The following is a 25880-nucleotide window of genomic DNA, read 5'->3' on the forward strand; positions in this document are numbered from 1 at the left end:
TTCTGCTGAAAAAAAAAGGACAAATGGCACTGTGTTTCTTGCAAGCTCATGTAATAGGTCCAGAACCAAGAGTGAAGACATAACCTGCAATAGACTTCCGAAAATCAGGGTCATCAGCCCAATCAAAATCATTGAAACCAACCAATAGAGGAGATGCTCCTGCACTGTAATGAATCCCAAATTGAATTGTACCTCGAACATAACGAAGTATTCTTCTAGCTACTTTCCAATGACTTTCATGTGGTTTGTGCATAAACCGAGCAACAAGGCCAACAACAAAGGAAAGGTTACCACCGGTATGGGTCAGATACAAAAGTTTTCCAACAAGTTGACGGTATAAGGTACCATCAACTTCAAGGGAAGTACAAGTGACTCCAGAGTGAAAGGGAGAAGGGGTTGGCTTATAGTATTCCATGTGAAAGTGGTGTAGAAGATCACAGGCATACTTGCACTGAGAAAGGGAAATACCTTCTTTGGATTACAAGACTTGAAGACCAAGAAAATAATGCAAGTGTCCTAAGTCTGTCATTTCAAACATATTTTTAGGGCTAGACTTCACATGGTTTATAAGGTTAGGATCACTACCAGTAAGGATAAGATGATCAACGTAAAGAAAAAGAATGAATGGGGACTTACCCACTTTCTTCGTGTAGACAGTATTGTCAAACTGACACCTAGAAAACTCAGCATCTAAAAGAAAGCTATCCATTTTGGCATACCAAGTCCGAGAGGATTGCTTGAGACCATAAAGGGATTTCTTAAGGCAACATACAAGGCTTGAGTCTTTTTGTATAAAGCCAAAAGGTTGTTCCATATAGATTTATTCATGCAAGTCCCCATGCAAAAAGGCGGATTTTACATCCATCTAATGGATTTCCCATTTGAAAGAGGCAGCAAGGGAAAGAACAAGGCAAATAGAGTTCATTTTTGCAACAGGAGAGAAGGCTTCAGTGTAGTCAATGCCTTCAACTTGTGAAAAACCCTTAGCAACAAGACGAGCTTGATGTTTATCAACTTTATCATCCGGTCCAAACTTCGTTCTATAAACCCATTTGCATCTAACAAGTTTTCGTCCTTTTGGAAGAGGAAGAAAGTTCCATGTATCATTTGCCAATAATGATGATATTCTTCATTCATAGCTGCATCCCAATCTGGATGGCCTGAAGCTTCTACAAAGGTGTTAGCATCGTAATTCGCTGAAACTTGAGCCAGTAAAGAAGAGGCTCTATCGAATTGAGAATGTGCATGACATGGATTTGTACATCACCTGCAAGAGCACCTGTTGCATCCCGAGTAGCGCTGACCCATTTTGGAAGCTGAGTTGAAGGAAGATCCCGAGAAGGTGGGGGAGGATTGTCATCCTCGCTGTCATCATCTGAAGAAGGAATATTTTCAGAAGTAGAAGAGACAGAAATAGGTGGCACATCCGTCAAACTAGGCTCGTAGGCCGATATATTTTCATCAAACTTTACATCTCTTCTAATGATTATATTTTTGAGTTAGGTTGAAGAAGTTATATCCTTTGACATCTTCAGAATATCCAACAAAAATACATTTTTCACTCTTAGGTTCTAAGGCTTTATGTTTCTCATCTGGAATATGGGCCCATGCTTCACTTTCAAAAACACGAAAGTGACTTACATTTGGTTAACTGAGCTTCATGCTTCTTCTGGAGTGAGATTCTTTAAAACCTTAGTAGGAGTGTGATTTACTATGTGATTTGCACAATTAATTGTTTTTGCCCAAAAATTAAGACTAAGTCCTTTATATTGAAGCATACAATTAACCATTTCGTGTGATTCTTCTTTTCAGCTACACCATTTTGCTGTGGAGTATATGGAATAGTATGTTGCAATTGAATTCCATGCTTGGTGCAAAAGTTGATGAATTTGTTGTTAACATATTCTCCGCCATTATTAGATCTTAGCTTAAGAATTTGATGTCCAAACTAATTCTCAACAAAGGCCTTAAAGGCCAAGAACATGTTAAAGACTTCACTCTTGAATTTTAAGAAATATACCCGAGTGCGTCTGGAGAAATCATCAATGAAAGTTAAGAAATACTTGTAACCAGAGAATGAAACAACTGGAAGTCGACCACATGAATCACTATGCACAAGTTGTAAAGGGGTTGAGGCGCATTTTTCAAAACTATCCCGATGATGTCTTCTGAGTACACATCCAGAACAAACACCAACTCTGCAAGATACCATAGGAAGGACTGTCACCATATTTTCTTTACATAGATTTTGAAGGGAGTGATAGTTTATTAAGTGACCAAATCGCTCATGCCAAAGTTTGCTTACTTCATCATTATTAGCAACAAATACCGAGGGAAGAGTTGATGACCCAAAGTTGTGAAATTTATACAACCTTGTACAATCATCAGTAATGCCAGTAGCTAAAATCTGTCTAAGATCTCTTAGGTCCTTAATTACAACATCATGAGGTGAAAATTCAACGATTTTACCTTCACCCGAATGAGTTATCTGATATACAGATAGAAGGTTGCAAGATAAGGTAGGAACACATAATACATCATTAAATTGACCATTGTCTAGATGAATAGTTCCAGACTCTACAACACTAAGAGATCTATCATCACCAACATATATATTTTTGGTGTTACAATCATTTAAAGAAGAAAACATGGCTTTGTTTTTTGCCATGTGATAAGAAGCTCCAGAATCAATGAGCCACTCATGAGAATGAGAAGAAGAAGATACATTTAGTGCATAACCAAACCGAGATGCTTGACCACCACAGCAGAAAGTGTTATTCATAAAGATGAAGTTGAAGTTTAAGAGCGCTCCAAATGGATCTTATGTTTCTTCATTGATTCTTCCAATGCTTCCATCTTCTTAAAGAATTTGGATTCGAAGTGGCCATCACAATTACAAAAGTTGCAATGTCTATCAGTGTTCTTCCCTTTGTTTTTTTTTGTCTTATTGTTTGGTTGAGTTGATTTTTCATTTTGAAATTGAAATTGCTTAGGACCCTTGTTTGGTTTAGGAATTTTTTTTAGGATGTTGCTTCTTAGGATTCTTTGAACTTGGTTGTTGTTGGGCTGCTAAGGCTTTCTTAGAAGAGTTTCCAATATTAAGAAGACCAAGATGTAAGCGTTTTTCTTGTTCTCTTATTAAAGAATCATAAAAAGCATCAAAAGAAGGAGACTTGTAGCCTTTTTCATGAGAAATAAAGGCTTCTCAAGTGGAATGGAAGGTGGAAACAAACACAGAGTAGGTTGGTCCTAACTTAGTAAGAATGGAATAAATAAGACTACCATCTTCCTTCTTAACCTCAACACCTTCCAAGAGAAGACTAAGGGTCTTGAACTTGGATGAAAAATCTTCAATGGAAGAAAAATCATTGGGGTCCAAAGTAAGCAACTCATTTTCAAGTTGATGGGCTCTAATTTCATTTTTAATTCCAAAAACAGTACTGAGCTTTTTTGTTGCTTCATCGGGGGTATCAATTTCTGCGATATGGAATCTAAGGTTTGGAGAAATAGACATCCCTATCAACCCACGTGCTTGATCTTGCTTGTTTTCCCATTTGGCTAGCTTATTTTCATCTTTAGGTTTAGACTCTTGAGTTGAGGCTATTCTATAAAGACTTTTACTTCTAAGTAAATCCACCATGTAGGACCAGCATTGGAAGTAGTTGGTGTTGTTAAGAATAACTAGGCATGGACTTTCGATTTTAAAATAAACTGAAGTTGTAGATGTTGGAACTAAGTGTTCCAATGAAAATATCTCGAAAAATTAGGCCGATTAAAAAAAAAACAGCTCTAAAAATGGCTTCTGAATGAAGAAGTTATGGCTTTTTGAAGAGAAGTTGTTGAAGATGCCAAGGAACCATGTGAATGTTTGGAAATTGATGATAATGTTAACAAAAAAAAAAAAAAACCTCCCCTTTTTTCCAAACTTAATCTAATAGCTCACTTTAAAAAAAAAATATGTTATGTGACTCACTTTTATAAATAAGTGCAAGTCACTTTTACAATGTTACTTTATGAACTATCCACTAAATTGTAACTTAAATAAAAGATAAAGTGACGTTAAAATTATAAGACTAACTTTTTATAATGGGTGAGAACACTTTTACATAAAGTAACTTTAAAACCTAAGTTACATGTGCTTTTTGAAAAGTAACTCAACAAAAGGAAAGACTTGAACCCAAGACCTCTATCCTCATAAAATAACTTTAGACCAAGTGAACTAATTCAAAGATTTAATAATTGTTGGAAAGGAGCAGGGTTTTTTTTTTGGTCGCCAGAGCTTTGGGATGCCTACTTGCTTGAAAAACTCCTTTCGCCTATAAAAACAAAAAAACAACCACAAAAACCAAACAAACAAGCAAAAGTATGCAAGCCTTATGGCTTAAAGTTAGATCTAGGATTAGTCCCCCGAAAACTAGATATTTTCCTCAATGTTTTTAATTTTCCGAGATCACACTAAGGCGCGACGGAAAAGAGCATACTCATGAGAAAAATCCTTTCTTTTTGTTTCTTGTTTTCCCAAATCGCATAGAGTCGCGGGGCAAAGAGCATATGTAAAAATGAAAAGTACAGATCCAATAATAAAAAAATTATGGAGGATTATAAATCGAAATAAACAGAGAGATAAATAACTATAACTGCAAATAAAGACTATATACCTCCAGATCTAAAAAATGACGTAGCTAGGGCTACCGGAAACCTTTTCGCGTGAAACGAAAGGGGTTGCTCATTGGAACAAATGCTCGACTTGAAAACGGTCAGAAACAGTAGATTTGGGAAACGACAATAGGATGCAGTTGTACCGGTTTCGGATTTGGATCACCAACGGATGCGGCCCTCGAATGGCTCTGATACTATGTAGGAATTTACAAGGTAAGTTCCTTAGATTGAACACTAAAAGACACCGCTCACAAATAGATCACAGATCAGTACACTAGTATTCTTAACGTGGTTAAAACCCTCAAAGAGGGAAACAATCCACAGCGTGAGCCAACGCGATCACTTCAGGCAATAATATTAATGCAAAAGAAAGAAAATTTACATAAGCTTCTCCCATAAATGGTTACAGAAAAATGACTCTCCATGCTCTTTAAATAGACATCATGGACCAATCGGGCGTTAAGCCACGAATCAAGTATCGGTAATACTGACAAGAGAATGAATCGTCAGATCACTTCTTGTTTAGAACATATCGTGACCATCGGATTGTAAGTTACAAAAAGTACATACCAATGTTTTAAAACTCCGACTCCGACTCCGACTCGGCCGAGGGTCAACTCCGACTCGGCTGAGGGTCAACTCCGACTCAGTATCGACTCGGCCGGCTCGATTTCAATGACTCGGTCGTTGTAAAAAATACATTAAATATTTATTTTTTATAAAAACATATAATTTTAAAGATTTTCATTCATGTTTCCAAACACACAACATTAGAATATAGATAGAAGACAACATATGATCAAAGTAGGCTCATGAATATATCCATTATATCAAAATGGCACCCAATGCATTGTCCCGTACATACACAATGATGATATAGAGATCAAAACAAAAACACATAACCAAGGAGGCTGTAAATGGCCTCTACAACAAAAGTTTGTGACCAGTACTACTGGCTATTGCTAGAGTTGCCAACATCATCTGGCTCAGTGTTACTTGGGAGCAGGAGCAAAAGTGGGGAGCGAGAGCGAAAACGGGAGCGGGAGCGACATTTTCAGAAGCTCTTGGTTTGGGAGCGAATCCCAGAGGAGTTCGACAACCAATGTCACTAACATCAAGGTACATAGAGGGATTGGTGCTCTTGATTAAATACGAGTTCCATACCCTAATACATGACAAAATTCAATGGAAACATTGCAATCCTCCAATCCTGAAATCCTGAAAAACTGATAAGTCTGCTGGATTTTGAATGAAATCTAAAATTCTACTTTCTCCATATGAAATCCAATGAGGCTGAAACCACTCTCAAACACCCTGAGTCATTTCATGGTAATGTTAAAAATTTAAGTAAAAGGATGAAAATGAAGATTAAGGAGAATGTCACTTTTACTTTAAGAATTTAACATTACCATGAAATTTGAATAGCATATCAATAGTAGAGAGCATTTGAGTGTGTTAAATAGGGTTTGGGAGGGGGAAATGGACCCCAAATAACATTTAACTAATTCATAAAACACATTGGAGTCCAAACCAATCAGCAAACACTTCAAAATTCCATTAAAAAAATGTCAAATCGTTGTTTTGATGGGTTTACGGGCAGCTGGTTATGACTCGACCAAGTCAATACAGAAATGGACGAGTTGGCCGAGTCATGGCTGACTCGGCCTACTGAACCGTTTCCTCCACCGAGTCACAATTCTGGGCAATGAAACGGATCAAATCGGCCGTTTCCGTTTCGAATCGGCCGAATTTTAAAACTATGGTACATACTAAAGAAATACACTTTACCTAACTATACACTAGACCAAGTTATACTTAATTATTTCCTATGTGTCGAAATATCCTAGCACAATAATATTTTTTTCAACAAATAATCATAATAATAATTAATTAAATAATAATTAGTTGTTTAAGAGGTATTTCTCCAAGGACATGAGCATTCATGAAAGGGCACCTGCCTAGGTATATAAGCAGGCTCTTATTTGTAACCAGCTCGCCATATCACTTGTATTCAAGCATTCTTATATAAATATATTACTTGTCCCATGATGGGCATTCTTATATTTCAGATATTCTAAGTATTTTGTTTCGTATATGAACTTTGTAACAAATGGTATCAAAGCATAAACAAACTTTGTTCGTAACATTTGATATCAGAGTTGTTTGGTCACTTCAATCCTCTAGCCACTCAACCGCTACATAGAGTTAGTCTGATCCGGCCTTTGGCCATCAACTCTTTGTCAACTTCATTGATGTTGTGATCGAAGCTTTTCGCTACACAAGTATTTGGAGGTTCTCCATTTTGGCCTGTTGTCTCCCAAATTATATAGGTGAATGCAACAACTTAGGGCAAGAGCTGTCACTGGGATCCTTGCTCTCTCCTTTCTAGTTGTCTCCCAACAGCAGGCTAAGGGGGGTTAGTCCCTATGGAATGTGTGGATGAAAGACTTGTCGGGAACCAACTAGTCCAAGAGACACAACTGAATGGCCTAGAACCCTTGTAAATGATGTTTTAGCAAGATTAATTATTAGCACAAATAGACTAAATTACTTGAAATACCAATGCCTTAAGGAGTCAAAATTACTTGCTTACTATAGATTGGTTACCAAGCTACCGAATGAATAGTTGTTGATTAGGATGCACACTATCCTATATGAAATACAACACTTAGATCTAAGTGAATTGCAAGATCATGGTTAATTTTAAGTTAAATCCCTACCTATGTGAGTCCTTCCTCTCAGTTATTTTGAAACTAGTCTCTAGTGTAGGTTGTGGTGAGAAGCCTAGGGAAAGATAGCAAAGGCTATATTAACGATACCTCCCCTGGAATTCTAACCACCAGATGCCTCTGGCGTTGTAGAGATTGTGGCTCTGATGACTGCAAGGTCACTATGTTAACCACAAAAGAGTGTCTCGATTTCGCAAGCTAGATGAAAAAGGTGGTCTTAGAGTCTTTCAACCAATATTATGCTTAGAGGTAAGTTAATTAATGCAGAGCTAATCCTGAATGATTATCTTTAGGTGAAGTTGTTAAATGTTTTAAGTAGACTCAATTTAGAGCAATGAAGGGAAATACTTAACAATTTACAATGACAATCTTCACCAAAAGAAAGCGCTCAATGAACTAAATAGATGGCGCCAAAAAATGTTATCAAGATTACAAATATCACAATGGACAATTGCTCATGAAATAACAAATAAATACATAAGTCCAATGCTTCTTCTAACAATGTTAGAATGCCAATTAGATAATGATAACAATTAGCAATTTCTTGAGATTACTTAGAAGCCCAAATTACTCTTATCACAATATGGTAGTTAATTAGGGGCTTTAAGAGTGACTTGATTAGCAAGATTATAAACTTGGATGTGAAGCTCACTTGCAAGAAACAAGAAGTTAGTACATCAAAGTAAATCCACATGAAGTGCTTATTCCAATATGTCCACAAGAGACAATGTAACCAATTATCCAATAGTCCACTTCTTTATCAATGTGATAGCAATGACAAGAAAGAATTTCTTTGAAAACCAATGTCACAATAATACTAGCTATCAATGAAAGAAAGAGAGTATATCATTTACCAATTTGCTAATCAATGACACATGAAGAGTGCTTGTTAATAGCAACCAACAATTGCCAATTATCCTTTAGAGCACTTATGTTCTTAGTTAGATGAAGATGCAAACAGTGAATGTATGAGTGCAAAGTGAAACGGATGCAAGAGAAAGCAGCCAAGAAGAGATCACAACACACCTCTTCAAAACACAAGATACACCAAGGAATGAACTAACCCAACAATGCAAATGTCTTATCAATGAGATGGGATGATGGTTGATTAATTTTTTCACCACTGTTATGTTTATGATCAGACCTTATGATGCATGTGATAGTCCTCCAAAAATGCAAAAAAAGCCAAGAAATGCAAGCCCAACCAATGCCAATGATTTACCAATGATGAAACATGATTGCAAGTTAATTTTTATGCCACTATTATGTGCTTTTGTCACTGCTGTGGGTGACTTATGATGGCTGTAGGTGATTATATTAGGCTTGAATTTTCACTGTAGTCTTCCAAAATTTCACTTATATGCAACCAATGAACCACAAGACCAATGTTTATAGCCTTAAGTGAAAGATTGATGAATTTAGGATTATTTGAGATGTGTTTATGTCATTAACCTACCACTGTAATAGCATGCTTCAGAATTATATATGAAAACAGTGATGAGAGTGAGGGATAGAGAGGCAAACCAAGTGGCCAAATGACCTTGTAGATGAGTGACTAGGCTTCCAATGAGAATGCCTTCCTGCAAACACAAAGTTAGCTCCCCAAAAATACTTGAAACACCTGCAAAACCAATTATTAGAGACAAATATCAATGCCAACAAAGAGATGACAGAGATGAGGGCTAGAGAAGGGCTAATAAGGCCAACGACGAGGCTTGAAGGCTAGGAAACGGGAATGATAAGGCTAGAAAGGCAAGCAATGAAGGGAAAGAGGGTAGATTAGGGTCACAGCTAGGGCTTCAAGTTTTAACGAAGCTGCAGCTAGGCAAAAGAGAGCCCTGTTGTCAAGGGTTAGAGGCCTTTCAAGGCCACGACAAGGGGAGATAAGCCTGCGGCCTAAGGAAAAGAGGCCTAATGGCCTGAGGCAGGGGCAAAAGAGGCCCAATAAGGTCAGAGAGGGCTAGGAGGAGGCCCTATAATGGTCATCGTCCAAGGTTAAGGCCCTTCTAGGCCTGCAGCAAGGGAAAATAGGGCTAACGGTTCATTGAAGAGGGCAAAGGAGACCACGGCAAGGCTGGAAAGGGCAGCGGCTAGGTCTTAGAGGCCTTTAAAAAAAATTGGAACCCTGCAATCACAATAATTAGCCACAAATGTCAAAAATATCACTTTGTAGGGCCAGCGTCTTCCTTTCTTGGCTAAACGTTGAGCTGGGATGAAGGCTAGAATATTGATCTTCCCTTCAAGCCTAGATCAGCCTCAAAAACCCCAACGATTTGCTCAAAAAAGGGCTAGACGTCTTGCTTGAATGAGATAAACCCTTCGAACCCTAGCCCTAGGGCTAGCTTCTATAGAAAAAATTGATTCCTCTTGATGGCTTAAGGATTCACCTACACAAATGAATGAAAAATTTCCCAAAACCCCAATATATACAAAATATGGTTACTATATATGTATATATATATATATAGAATATGGACAGTAAAATAATTTTTTTGTTATTAATATAACAATATTTTGAAAATCTTGGCAAAATATGGGCTAAATATCATTATTGCTTTATATGTTTAAAAATCTGAAAAAAAATAAATAATAAATAAAAGATAAAAAAATAAAAAATAAAAACAAAAAAAAATGATTTTTTATGATTGACGGTTTTTTCCGATATTTTGCCGATATTTTCCCTGATATTGCCGATAAGATGTTTTCAGGACCCTCGCTGATATTTTTCCGATACCATACTTCTGATAATTACGCTAAAATGTTGCGAAATAATTATAAGAGGGAAATCATAAAAGAGGGATTTTTTTTCAAAGAAGGAATAGGTAATGTTTTGTTTTAATTTTTATTTATTCATCACTCACTTTTGTCCACCGCTTGAATAAGAGCTAGTGGTGTCCAACATATACAAAAAATTTAAAGTGCTACAAAATTAAAACAAGGGTTAGATTTAATTTACAAATATTTACAATATTTACAAAATAAAATAATTAGCTCTCATTAGCAAATTAAATCTTTGTAGCCAAGGATCAAATGAAATTTTTGAAAAACTTTTAAATAAATTACATGGATGAATAATTTCGAAAAATAGACCAGCCAAAACCCTCATGTAAAATAATTCGTCACAATGAAAGCTTGGAGCCCAAACAAGGTCGGCTCTTACCCACAGTTTGTGAACATGGAGCCCAAGGGCTAACTTACCTATAAATCTCTATTCAATCTTAAAATAAATTGTTAGATCATATAGTGAATCAAATCACCTAAGATAGCTCGTACCAATAGAATGTTCTTATCACCGACAAGTGAAACAACAGTTAAAATATTTGGCACAATATAAAGTATAAACACATAAACTAGCACATACCATAGATCAGCAGATAGAAAAACACCATGAATTGAACCCCAAAGTTTTTCTATTATGAGAAAAATAATTCCAGCAAAGCCACAGTTCAATACATCAATAAAGCATTTCACCCAGAAATCACATCGTGAAAATAGAAGCTTGATAGCTTCTTTATATAGAGAAAACCCCTCCAAGTGCAAAATAACGGTTAGTTGGCATGATCCTCATCAAAATAATTTCGACCGTCGAAAATAACTTGATCATCTTTTAATCTCCAATGTCGAACATTTATTTTTGAGGAAAAATTCGAATTTCTCTTTAAAACTATTTTTTATTAATCCAAAGCTTTATATTTTTGATTAATTTCCTCAAAATTTTGACTTTGCCTTAACCATTAAGGTCCAAGGGCTCAAATTTTCTTAAACTATCATTTTTTCCCTCAGTGGAGGACCTCCAAAAATTGACTTATTTTTCACCCACGAATTTTTTATTATTTTCTACTTGGAGAGAAATCAATTTCTCTATAATTATTTCTTGACTCAAAATTAATTAATTTTTTGGCTTAGGATTTTTATTTAATTTAGCCAGCAAAATTAATTAATTGACTCTAGAGGGGATTAATAATTTTTCTACCCTCAAATATTTTAGTCATGGTATCTAACTATTAGTAACCATGCACTAAAATATTTTTTACATCAAGTTATTACCAATTCAACCCTTAGAAGGAGAAAACACCTTTAGACATAAACCATCAAGATATTACCCAATTTTGTGACACAATATGATCTAGTATGATACCAAGTATGTTTATAATAAAATAATTTAGCCATGGTGTTCTAATTATGAGGGACCATGCACTAAAATTATTCATAAACATACTTTTACATCAGACTCAATAAATGAATTCCACCCTAGCTTTACGGTTTAAGCTGGAAGAAAACTCTACTGATTATGCATGTTTACAAACACACATAATTCGGGGAGGTTAAAAAAACTTCCTAGGATGAAATCCTTTGCCAAAATCAGAGGCCTACCTAGGTGTTGTTACATAAATGGTTATACTAGCATCATTTACAACAGACATTGCAAAACTTGGGTTTACAATGATGAAAACTTGGGTTCCTATTGTTCTGAGCACAAGTAGCACTAAAGATCTTCTATGCAATGGAGCTATCTCTCTTTTACATTATGGGCATAAGTATGCTTTTGGAAAAGTATCAGTCTTTTGAAAAGAACTTTATTCTCTTAAAAGGCCAAGAAAAGTGCAAGAACATACAAATATGTTGAAGGCTGTTTCATGAAGCCAACCTTGAATTCGACCTATTCATATGTCTTTGTTCCTTGAGTTATTGAAAAGAAAAAAAATTGATTATCCTGATTGTTTTATCTCAGAAGATGCCTACTTATTCCTTATGCTTGTAATAAGGCCGAGAAGCCTATGTCACATAAACCATTGCTATATACTATCACGCTCTGTTAATTTGGCCAACCAATATAGATCACCTAGGCTGTGATTTCTTGATCTTCGGGTTATAAAAGAAGAAAGGTGGTGGACTTCTCATTCCACATGTTTGTAAGGAAGCCAGGAATATTTTAAAGGACAATTCTAAGGCCCTCCATAATTTAAGGAAGTCGAGATTTTATATGCATATATTTGCAAAGCATGAAATGTAGCCTTGAAAAGACGATCAGTGGGCATCCTATGTCATCCATATCAATGAAATCAAGGAACCCTATTCTGTGTATTGAAGAAGGGGTCGAGTCCTTATCACTGTTACAAGCGCATATATATATATACAATTGTTATAAGCCAGTTCCATTGAAGCCAGCTTGCAAATCAATAAGGAATATATATTCATGTCATTGAAGCCATCATATTGTGAAAATTTCTGAATCTAACACATCATATACCCCTACTGAAGTATTTGGTTTACTGTCTCCTACTTGTTCTTTACATTAACAAGTTATTTAATAACATAAACATCGAAGTAAACATAATTGCAACCTTCACAAATATACAGATCAACAACTGAAATAAACTAAGACAACACAAGGTACACTGTTATTTTTGGACAATCGTCCCCGGCAAAACCCAATTTGGGAAAACCGGTGCAGCACATATGAGGGTTTTATTATTAAGTAGATTTCTGAATACAACTAGGGTGCCAGAAATGGCTCACCCTTCAGAGAATATGCTCGACAGTAATACCTCTATCTAGAGACAGATATTCCAGCAAATCAGCAATCGGATGATCAACCCCACAATCACTCCAACTATTCCTTGTGCTGGACAGCGAAAGTTGTTCCAAGCACTCCTCTGGAACTGTGTCACCCTCTCCCAGTTGATCTGCTCTCAGTCTGCCCCACAGAACCTCCTCAGCACAGCCTCTTCAACCCACGTCAACCTCTACAGTCCTCTGCGTTGTCTGCATCAGCCTCTGCGAATTTTGCATCAGCCTTTGCGTCCTTTGTCTCTGCCTCTACGGCTTCTGCATCCTCTGCGCTGGCCTCCTTAACCTCTGCATCAGCCCTCCTAGGCTCTACGCTACCTCTTCCAGCGCTTTGTTGCCTCTGATATGTATTCTTCAGCCTTGGATCGAAATCCCTTGCTAAATTACCCCTCACTGCAACTAATCTCTAACTCGATTTCCTCCGCAAACCCAGCCCCAGAAAATTGAATTCTTGATCTCTCTCCGATGTGTCTCCAACTGACCCTCAAGCCTCCTCTTATACTTTTTCTATTGACGATTCCGCGGTTCAGATTTATTCCCTAATAAACGGCTAAGATTAGAATTGGCTAGATCCTCGTTACTTAGAACTTTCTCACCCATTTTATATTAATACACATTAATATTTTTATTTTCCTAAGTTTAGACTTAGGAACCCAATAAAAATATTAATTGTTTTAATGTCTCTTCATCCGGGTGGGATTTCTCCAAACAATTTATGGGTCTTGGAGATCTCATGTGCCTTAGCCTCTCCACAAAATTTCATGGCTAGAGCACATCCGATGCTACCCAAAATCAACACATATAAGGTGCCCTAAAGTCAATGAAAATAGAGGAAGCAGTTATGAGAAAGGATGGTCCCTTTAGACATCAATTTGAAAATGATTTTTGAAGAATAGTAAAAGACCTCCATAATGTCATATTGTTGACTAAGTTGCTCATTATCTAGTAGCTGATGTGATTTTGTTGAGAAGGTTTAGTGGCAGCCCTCCATGTGATCCTATTTTTGTCTAGCAGTTGAACCAAAGGAAGTTCATCCAAGAAAAGTATGCAACTCCTTTATGTTGGCACCTTTGGATAAGGGTTATAGTACCCTTGAAAGTCTGGCAGATATAATAAGTGCAAGGCACTTTGGAGCAGACCCCTGTAGCAGCCTATATGAACATAAAATCAGAGGTATGGTATCTCTCAAGGTACGTGCAATGCATTTATTTTTATTTCTTTTAAGGATGGAGGGTTTGATTTGAATAAGAACCCTAGATGGTTCATGGGAAACTCTAGCTCACATATGAAACCAATGATCCACCAAGTCTCCGGGACGGCGAGACGCAGGTGCGAGGAGACGCACAAGGGGGACGTTTGGGAGTACCCTCAAATTTTAGGGAAATTTAGAGGGGACGGGGGGACGTCAGGGTATATAATTTTTCTTCCTTTTTAATATATATATATATATATATATTTCAAATTCATATTCAATAATGAAAGCATAAATAGAATGATGCATACATAATTGAATTAAATAATGAAATACATTGATCCATACTCATCATCCTTACTAATACATACGTGATTCATCCATAAACCATGAGATTCATTAATGAAATACTCTGATCCATATTCAGTATTCATTGTTCACCATTCTCGAATCTACATTGATTTAAATATTAAATTCATCATTCATCATTCTAGATTCTAAATTGATTTAAAATTTAAATTCATCATTTATCATTCTAGAATCTAATTAGTACTAAGCAAAATAGACTATAATAGACACTGAAATCTAAACACTGGAATAGTAAATTGATATAACTAAAACTCAAAAACAATGGAGTGATGAGTCTAAAAGTCACTCTAAAGTACACAGAGGGCTTGGTGCTCTTGATTAAATACTAATTCCATACCCTTGTACATGACAAAATGCAATGGAGACATTACACTCCATCGAATCTTGAATTCCTGAAAAATTGATCTAAAGACTAGAATAGTAAATTGATATAATTAAAACTCAAAAAAAATGGAGTGATGAGTCTAAAAGTCACTCTAAAGTACACAGAGGGCTTGGTGCTCTTGATTAAATACCAATTCCATACCCTTGTACATGACAAAATGCAATGGAAACAATGCACTCCACCGAATCCTGAATTCCTGAAAAATTGTTAAGTCTGCTAGATTTTGAGTGAGATCTAAAATTCTACTTTCTCCATATGAAATCCAATGAGGTCAGAACCACTCTCAAACATTCTGAGTCATTTCATGGTAATGTTAAAAATTTAAGTAAAAGGATGAAAATGAAAGATAAAGGAGAATGTCACTTTTACTTTAGGAATTTAACATTACCATGAATAGCATAGTATTAGTAGGGAAATATGGTCAAATACTACGTTTTCCCTGTCATAAATCATTGTTTACAAGCAAATTTAAGGGGGGATGCATAGCCCATTTTGAGGGGGCACGCCTGGGCGTCCCCCTTTTGGGGAGTCGCATCCCCCACACCGGGGAAACGCCCCCCCCGCGTCTCCCCGCGTATCCTCAAAAGGGGGACGTGGGGAAACGTTTCCCCGGACGTCCCCCCGTCCCGGGTGTGTGGTGCGAGGGGTGCGCGCACCCGACCCTAGGGTACGCGTCCCCGTGGAACACTGTATGAAACCCTAACCCTATTATGTTCCCTCATAAGAAACCCCTTCTTTTAATTTTTAGGGTCTGTGGATTCTAGGGTATGATTGATGAGGATGATGTTTTGAATTCTATCCTCCATTGTTGTATGAAAACCCTAGATCGTATCTCATTCTTTTATGATCACATATTGTGCTTGGTAGTGCATGCATATGGCTATTGCAGGTGCCTCATGAAGAAAGCATTGGAAGAAGGAAGTGCATGGCAGATCCTATGTTCTGGCAAGCACGATGAGCAAAGGGAACTGTGAGGACCCTGATTTTGGCATCTCGATTGGGTCATTGGGCACTTTGATGCGTTGAGACATGATCTTATGAAGGACATTCTTATGAATATGGATGCCTAGATGCGAGGACCCCTCCTCATCATGGATTGGGTGATTTAATGCGTTGGTTGTAGTCATCTAGCAATGAAGGATAATGCAGTTGTTTTGGGATAATCTCATGGGAGGATTTCTTCACTCTGGTTGAAGAAGGACCATGATGATTCTTCAGAGTTTACTCTCTGATCTAAAGCGAGCTTCCTAGACATTTGTTGTTGCAGTTGCCTTGTGGAAAGTCTCATCCCTCGCATGAGAAGCTCATGATTGAATGTTGGATGATCACATGAAGCAAGGCTTTAGAGGTAGCTATAGAATCCCTGGCAGTATGACTTGATGACTCTTCTTGCCTGATGTTTATTGATGAAGGCAATTCATGGCAGTTGATTATGATTATGATGACTCTAGTGATGCCTTGATATATCCCCGTTGCTTGAGAGGTTGCATGGAAGTTGCATGATTATGATTGATGACTTTGGCACATGGACCTAAGTGTCTATAGCAGGAAAAGGGGCAGGTTACAAGTGGCTCGATGATTATGTTTTAGCAAGGTCACTTTCCCTATACTTAGAGGGAGTTATGGACGAGCCATGTTGATTGGATTGATGATGTCTAATTGATGACCCTCTCATTTATCAATGTAAGAGGGAGTTGACTTTTAAAGTCAAGATGGAAGACCTAGCCTTCATGCACTATTCCCAGCACTTAAAGCTTTGATGAGATGGAGAAGTTTTTGGTCTGCATACATATATCTTGTGGGATCCTTAGTGTTCTTGATAAACACCCTATCAATCATATGCCTAGCTACGAAGACTCTGAGTCTATCTATGGATGAGCCTCATATATTAGATAATTGTTTATTGAGATATCTTTGTGATTCTATTATCTATAATCTAAGGTACACTATTGGAATCTAAGATTCCATGGATATTCTAATGTTGGCTCGATTGGCAGTGTGATGGATGGAAAGAGCACATCTAGTGTTATATCTCTTGATTCAGTTGCTCTGGAAGCACTATGGATGTTGAATGTATATAGCAACAAGTATGGCTTATTATGAAGCCAATTGGTTGAGGAAGCTCTTCAGTGAGCCATTTGAGCACGTGTTGGTAACCACCGTTGTATATTGTGATATTCTTGAGTGGGATTCATTTTTAAGAGAATCCGTGTTCCACGACAGCTCCAAGTACAGGTTACCACTTTACTTTGATATGGTACATTGGAGAGCTACCAAGCTCCATCATTGTTGGTTGGATGAGCAGATTATTGTCATCCTTACATAGCCTCTTGCTAAGGTCAGGATTATCTTTCTTAAGAGAGGTTGGGGATCATGAATAGACCCTACTAGGAGGGTCACAGTTGAACATTGAGCTTTGGGAGCTCGTGGGGGTCTGGGGTACCTCTTGAAGCTATGTGCGACCACAGGGAGAGTGGTTCACCTTCCCCTATAGGTATGTTATGTACAGGTGAGTGGTTCACCTTCCCCTGCGATACACCATGATGATATATGAGAGCATAGGGTGACTGGTTCACCTTCCCCTATAGCCAATGACATATGAATAGGATGAGTGGTTCACCTTCTCCTATAGCATATGAGCAGGATGAGTGATTCACCTTCTCCTGCGGATACCCCAGTGAGAGATGCATGTAGGTATCTATCGGTACTCACACATGGACATGCCAGTGGGACGTTGCTCATACTTTCCCCACATGTAGGATTCTCATTCCCTACGATCAATGGTTGACAGGTCGGTGGGCCATGGTTCTTCCTTTCCCCACATGTAGGATCCTTCCTACGATTGTTGGTTGGCATGCAAGTAGGATGTGGTTCATCCTTTCCCTACTCTCGATAGTTTGCATGCATATAGGATGTCGTTTATCCTTTCCCTACAATGGTTGTCACATGTAACTATAGGATGTGGTTTATCCTTTCCCTATGTGTGGTTGTGAGCAGGATGTGATTTATTCTTTCCCTGTTGTTGCCCTAGCATCATCCTACACATGTAGTACGGGCACATGGGAAGTACCTCTCATTTGGCCAATGAGTTGAGAAAAGTGGTTAGGGATCATAGCACTACCGACGGACGCATCATGTTTTGTCGTACTCCTTATGACTAGGATACATGGTGTTCAACACAGTCTTGATCTGGGATCAAGCTTGGTTGGGGTTCTACCCCTGGACAAGAGGATTTGCCTCTGTCATTTCCGAAGGTGGACAGGCCTTTCGACTCACATTCCAAGATCTTTTCTTCTTGATGATATCAAATCTTCAGCAGAGATGACATGAGATGCAGTCAGTACATGATGATTATGATGTTAGATGGTTATGATGATAGTAGCATGATGGTTATGATGGCAACAACGTGATGATGGATATTGGTAGGTGGAATTCCCCTTAGTTGAGAGGGAGTGTTAAAAATGGTCAACTAAGTTCAAATTCCACTATAGACAGCTCCTTTGCATGAGATGATGATGGCATTGGATTCCTCTTCTCAAGAGGACCAATTTTGACCTAAGGCACAATGGATTCTGACAAGTAGAAATGTATTTTTGAAGTCAAGCCCACAATGTTGGTTTTGGTCAAGGTCAGCCCCACAGTCATGTAGGCTCATGAAGCCCAAGGGACATGACACTTGACCCACATTGACTTGTATAAATATAAGATGAGTTCACTCCATTTGGGCATCATAACACACATGATTTTCTCTTTCCTCTCATGATGGATTCGACTTTCTTTGGGCAGCTATCTCTCTCTCACATGTGCAAATTTTTGGAGGACGAATTTCCTGCGATTTTCTGCAATTTTTCTGCAGTATCTGCAGTTGCCATTTCCAGTGCACAGAGCAGTGTTGACCACCATTGACCAGGCACTTTGACCAACTGTTTGGCTGTGATTTTGATGGATTATTACTTTGCCAGCCAGGCCGCACTTGTGGGCATAGGAACCGAGGCAAACTGAGGTGTTTGACCTGTGTTGACCGCAGGTCTGAGGCAGGTTTGACCGCAGACTGTTGACCAATTTTTAATTAGACTTTTGAAGCCCACATTGACTGCATTTTGACTGCCTAGAGAGAGCGAATTTCTCTCTCCTTTGACCAAATAGATTGGGCTGATTTGACTGGGCTGTTGACTGCTGACTGGTTAGGGCAGCTTTGACTGCTGTTGACTTCTGCAGATGTGACTTTGACTTTTGGACAGTGGATTGGGATCATCTATGGCAAGTCAATCTATTGACTTTGACTAATGTATCATTGTACTTATGGATTTCTCTCTCTCTGAACATTTGATATTATCAAGAAGAAAAGATCTGTGGGTTTTCCCCTTTGTGGGGTTTTGCCCTGGCTTTAAGCCTAAATCATGGTGTCCTCTTGTCTTGGCTTGTCTTCTGCATTTATGTTTGATGTTCTTTCATCAGTTACTGTCATATCTTATATGATAATGGTTAATGTGATTGCTATTGGACTAATGGAATTAATAATGAAATAATGGATTTATGAAGTAATTGACCTAAGCAAAGAACATGTTAACTCAAAAATTATCATCTGCCCACGGATCTGTGGCCTTTCAGCCCTGCTCTAGGGATTTGGCCCTCCTCAATACAAAATTTCAGCAGCCTCTCCTTCACTTCAGACAGAAAACAATAACTCAGTAGCCTCTCCAGCAGATACAAACAACCTTCCTCTCAACACAGAACCTCAGCTTGGTCAACTCGGCCTCTCCTGAAGACAGAACATTTCAGAACACTTTGGCATTGACAGTTTACCAGTGTTGGGTGATTCCAAGCTGCTTATGGATTGGCCAAATAGCAAATGTTGGATTGAAAGCTTGCTATTTGCTCCAATTATGAATAGGGTATTTGATGTAAATTAGAAATTCACAGAAATTACCTTTGCACATACTTATAATCTTTGGTCTGAGCACACTGTCTATCTTAAGTTCCTATCTTGCAGGAGGGGACACTCTCTGAACAAGATTTCAAAGATGGTGAACTGCTCTTAGCTTCCATTCAGTCTTTGTATTGGCATGCTTAAAAATGTTGACTTTTGTCAGTTCATGGTTTTTAGGTTTTAGTAGAATGGCATTTTGGCCTGAAGAGGTTTTTCTGATCTGTATTTGTCATACTTTGGTGTAAAAAAGGAAGGCCTTGTATGGCATTCAATGATTGCAACACATAGATATCCGACAAGTATGATTCTGAGATAGAGTTCCAAATGCTTGGAAAGAAAGTCTGAAGACCAAGAGAAGGTTGTAATGGGCAGACAAATGTATATTTTGATTTCATCTTTGAAAAATTAAATATAAATTTTTTTCCCATCAAAAAATATATATATATATATATAAACTCCTGCACCATGAATGGTAAGAGCTTTTGTTGTGGTAGACATTCTAATTATCCAACGCAATATGGATCGTACTGCAAACTGTCACAATGAATACAGTGTTGATTATATAACTTATGCATGAGGGGTAATCAATTATGAAAGTGTACGCTAATTGACTAACTGAACATAACCTAGTCAGACAATCAATCAGTTGCACACATGTTCAATGCAAGTGATAACAAGATAACTGAAGGTAGTAATATATCCCTTGTTAAATAGATACAAACATTTGAGAAACAACGCAACAAACAAATTGTTAAACAGATACAAACGTTGGAGAAACAACACAACAAACAAATACCACAGAAACAAAAGAACGATGCATATTTATACATTTTTCTTTAACTCACCTTGAAATAATTTTCAACAAAATTGCCATCTGCCATCGTTGAATGTAAGGTATGAATACTTCTTGAGGGCCATGGTTGTGATATTTCCTTGCAGGCCTTGTTCACTGAATTACTGGTACTCTCAGTGTTTGCCAGCTTCAAAATATGGCATCTTGTAATCTCATTTTCACTGCATACATCCCTGTGATCAGTTAGATGGCACTCTTCCTTCAAATTCAATGAACCAGGCATTTGGTGTGCACTATTTAACATTTGGGAACTTTCTTCAATGCAATTTTCTTCACGACCATGCATCTCTTGTGCACCACATAACGCACTCGAGTTTTCTTGAAAAAACTGTGCCTGTGGCATGCAGTCATAATTCTTTTTTCTTTCAACCATTTCCTCAGGACCATTCAACGAGGACCCTTGATTGCAGGATATGGAAGCAGACATGTTTTCAATCCCCATATCGCCATCAGGGAGAGGATTAGACTTGACAGTAAAAAAAGCAGAAAGCCTTTGCTGTTGTGGACAGTCATTTGCAAGACGTTCAAGCTGGTAGGTTGCCACTGCAAAAAAAAAATGCAAGTCAGACATAATCACATAATTTATACTATTATTTATAAAAAAAATCTAACAAAATATTACAATGATGAGCGAAAAAATGTTGGGTATTGCACCATAGAGACTCTGACAGAATCTAAGGACAAGCTGATGCCATGCATGGTCTCAAATCAACTTCTTGATTGTCATATGTAGTCAAAATCCGATTCAATTAATTTCTTGTACAGGAACATAGAGGTGAAGGACAGACATGTAAGTGTGCTTGCTTAATATATTATGCCTTAACAAACCAATGAGATTTGCAAGAATAGTTTTGGAGGGAGCTACCTTTTGCCTAAAGCCATAAATATTTTAAAAGTAGAGAAATAAAATTCACGTAAGTTCTTTAGTAGTTGTCCTTGGAGTGTTTTTAGCTGTACAGCTCCATTAGCTCTTATGTTCTCAATTATATCAAGACTCCGTTATACAAGACCATGATTTCATATTTAAAAGCATTTAGGTTAGCTGTAACCATGTTAAATCCTGACTAAACCTCCAGATAGAGTTTTATCCAGAATATTACTGTTTGTTGGCATCTTCTCTCATTTCTTTGAATTTCTCTCCTTCAGCATCTACAGCTTCAGTTTCTGTTAAAATGGAATGTCCATGCCAAGTTATTATTGACAGTACCAACTACTTCCAATGATGGTCCTACATTGTGGATTTACTTAGAAGTGAAGGTCTTTACAGAATAGCCTCAGGCCAAGAAACTAAACCTAAAGATGAAGATAAGGCAGCCAAATGGGAAAATAGGCAAGATCAAGCACGTGGGTTGATAGGGATGTCTATTTTTCCAAACCTTAGATTCCATATCACAAAACTTGATACCCCTAATGAAGCAATGAAATAGCTCAATAAGTTTTTGGAATTAAAAATGAAATTAGAGCCCATCAACTCGAAAATGAGTTGCTTATGTTGGACCCAAATAATTTTTCTTCCATTGAAGATTTTTTGTCCAAGTTCAAGACCCTTAAACTTCTCTTGGAAGGTGTTAAGGTTAAGAAAGAAGATGGTAGCCTTATCTATTCCATTCTTACTAAGTTTGGACCAGTGTACTCTGTGTTTGTTTCCACCTTCCATTCTACTAGAGAAGCCTTTATTTCTCAAGGACAAGACTACAAGTCCCCCTCTTTTGATGCCTTTTGTGATTATTTAATAAGAGAACAAGAAAAACTCTTACATCTTAGTCTTCTTAATCTTGGAAACTCTTCTAACAAAGAACCCTAAGAAGCAGTATCCCAAAAAGAATGGTCCTAAACCAAACAAGGGTCCTAAGCAATTTCAGTCTCAAAATGAAAAATCATGGTAAGGCAAATAAAAACTAAAGGAAGAAGATTGATAGACATTGCAACTTTTGTAATCAAGATGGCCACTTAGAATCCAAATGCTTTAAAAAGATGGAAGCCTTGGAAGCAACAATGAAGAAGCATAACATCCATTTGGAGCACTCTTCAACTTCAACTTCATCTTCAAGAATAGCACTTTCTACATGTGGTTGTCCAGCATCCCGGTCTGATTATGCACTAAATGTATCTTCTTCCTCTCATTCTCATAAGTGGCTCATTGATTGTGGAGCTTCTTATCACATGGCCAAAAACAAAGCCATGTTTTCTTCTTTAAATGATTGTAACAACAAAAATATATATGTTGGTGATGATAGATCTCTCAGTGTTGTAGGGATTGGAACTGTTCATCTAGACAATGTTCAATTTAATGATGTATTATGTGTTTCAACCTTATCATGCAACCTTCTATCTGTATATCAGATAACTCATTCAGGTGAAGGTAAAACCATGGAGTTTTCACCTCACGATGTTGTAATTAAGGACCTAAGAGATCCTAGATAGATTTTAGCTACTGGCATTGCTGATGACTCCACAAGGTTGTATAAGTTTAACAACTTTGGGTCATCAACTCTTCCCTCAATATTTGTATGTCATAATGATGAAGTGAGCAAACTTTGGCATGAGATATTTGGTCGCTTAAACTATCGCTCCCTTCGAAATCTATGTAAATAAAATATGGTGACAAGTCTTCCTATGGTATCTTGCAAAGATGGTGTTTGTTCCGGATGTGTACTCGGAAAACAACATCAGGATAGTTTGAAAAACGTGCCTCTTGGCACGCCTCAACCCCTTTACAACTTGTGCATAGTGATTTATGTGGTCCACTTCCAGTTGTTTCATTCTCTGGATCTACTAAGACACATGATTTACGAGAGCCCTCGTTAATCACTCACTTTATTGCTATGTAAAAGGTGATTACACTTTGTAATAATTTTCACACCTATGGTTTAGCACACGTATTATTCCCATATGGAGCCTCTCTATTCTTATGTATTTTTCACACTTTGGTTGTGAGCCCTTTGAAGCGATTCTACTCATGTTCATCTAATTTCACACTCCCCAAGGAAATATCATAGTTTTTGAGGCATATCGTGTTTATCCAGGCAAGGTTGAGGGTAGTGATCCTCGCCCACCCGAATCCACTCTGAAGTGTGCTCCACTTAGAAACGCTAGGGGAGCGACCCCAGGAGCACGCTCTCAATTCGTTCTCGTTTGGGAGTGAATAAAAAAATTCGTTGCCTAGTCACTCCCGCCAAAAAAAAAGTCGCTCCCTCCCTAGTGCACTTTCACAGGTGGTTAAGATCTCAACCCTAACAATGTTGGCAATCAATGGTAACATTAAATTCTTAAAGTAAAAGTGACATTTCCTTTACCTTTCATTTTCATTCTTTTACTTAAATTTTTAACATTACCATGTAATGACTCGAGATGTTTGAGAGTGGTTTCGACCTCATTGGATTTCAAATGGAGAAACTAGACTCTTAGATATCATTCAAAATCCAACAGACTTAATGGTTTTCAGGATTTCAAGATTTAGGGGAATGCAATATTTCCAATTGATTTTGTCATGTGTGAGGGTATGAGATTGGCATTTGCTCTAGTCAAGAGCATGAAGCCTTTTAAGTACCTTGATGTCGGTGTCATTGATGGTGGTATTACTTGTTGAACTCCTCTACCGTGGCCTTAACTAAAATGTCCCTTCACGCAAAGGAAAATTATTGGTTAGGCATGCTAAGCATTTTCTACCAGATTATAAGGTTGAGGAGATGAACTCTTCACTCAAACCAAAATCATTAGTTAGGCAAGTTAAAAAATTTCAGTTTCAACCATATTACTAGGTTGAGCAATCCAAGTATAAAGAATTTCAGCTAAATAATGTTTAAGTAGCTCTTGTTGATGATCCCATTTCTAGTAGTGTTTAACCAATGATGAATTTCATGGGTGATCATGTTGATCAGTGATTTGTAGTTTTGATGTCTAGTTTTGTTGCCACTACTACTACGACTGAGGTTGCAGAGGAATCTGAGGAGTCCTTAGACTCTAATCCAGATGATGTTTATGTAGCTCATGTTGATGATCCCATGTAGTGGGATCCTATGTTGATGATCCCATGTCTACTAGATGATTGATGTTATGTAGTTTAATCCATGTTTTTATGTCTTTTATAACTAATTCAACATTCTACATGCTTTTGTTGACATATATGCATCAAAATATATAGAAATACATATTACATAAAATTCGCTCCCGACCTGAAAGCTTCTAAAATTTGTCGCTCCCCACTCTCACTTCCAAGCAGCCTAGTTTCCAAGTATTGGTCACACTCTCCAAGGGATAGATGGGCTAGATGTATCCACATGGGCCCCCCACAGATGCCACGTGTCACATGCTTCAACACTCTCCTCCTTTATGCATTTCCAAGCTTATTTCTGTCACAACGGAGGGTTGAACCACACATGTGGCATTCGATGACATTAGTGGTTGTATTTTTATGTCTATTTAATGATGTATGGTTCACTTAAGTGATTTGTTAATTCACTTAAATATGGCACGCACTTAATGTGGTTTGGTCTTGAAAGTGGAAACTTGGGGTTTCGCCCTTTACTCCTTTCCAAGGTTTGATATATCCATATAAATTTTCCCGTGGACCCCATCACACAAGTAGTAGGCATTGGTTTCCACACAGATGGTCAAAAACTATTAAAACGTCATTATTTCCTCTCTCACTCAATTTCAGCCCTTCAAGAAGCCACTAGGGCAAGGGCATAGGGTTGAATTCGACAGTGACTTCCAGTGCCTTGTTCACCTCCCTTGCCATCAGTCATCAGATTTAGGAGCCCTTGACATTTTTAGCTTGTTACGAATATAATTTATATATAAAATAATGTAAATATAGTAATAATTAATTAGTGATCATTAATTAGTAATTATTACTAAAGAAACATGTCTAATGGAACATGACCATCCATGAAGAGGCACCTGCATAGATATATAAGCAGGCCTCATTTGTAACATTCTCATCATATCATATTCGTATTCAATACATTTTATATATTATCGTATCCTCAATGGATATCTTCATATTCCAAGTCTTTTGGAGTGTTTAACCTACTATTACAAACTTTGTTCGTAACATTGGTATCGAAGTTATACAATCCTCTGGTTGACAACCACTACACAAAGCTAGTGTGATCCGGCCTTTGGCCATCAACTTGTCATCGAAGTGTTTCGCTACACAATTTTGGAGATGTCTTTGGCCATTTTAAAAA

The 25880-nt window shown here is 37.6% G+C and overlaps 1 protein-coding gene across 4 annotated transcripts in view; it reads right to left on the reverse strand.

Annotated features, from left to right (window-relative positions):
* LOC149197448 (translesion synthesis protein REV1-like) overlaps positions 1–25880 on the reverse strand; it is a 437492-nt gene that overhangs the window by 362366 nt on the left and 49246 nt on the right. For all 4 annotated transcript variants that reach the window (XR_016254763.1, XR_016254764.1, XM_089405838.1 and 1 more), the window contains exon 6: positions 20681–21231. Coding sequence is in view for 2 of the 4 variants with exons in the window: in XM_089405838.1 (XP_089261964.1) it covers positions 20681–21231 (551 nt within the window). In the remaining 2 variants the exon portion in view is untranslated. The remainder of the gene's footprint in view (positions 1–20680; positions 21232–25880) is intronic.

Source organism: Pinus tabuliformis, chromosome 2_2 (genome assembly GCF_031772625.1).
Source record: "Pinus tabuliformis cultivar Carrire ecotype Pingquan chromosome 2_2, CPIR1, whole genome shotgun sequence".
Classification (NCBI taxonomy): domain Eukaryota; kingdom Viridiplantae; phylum Streptophyta; class Pinopsida; order Pinales; family Pinaceae; genus Pinus; species Pinus tabuliformis.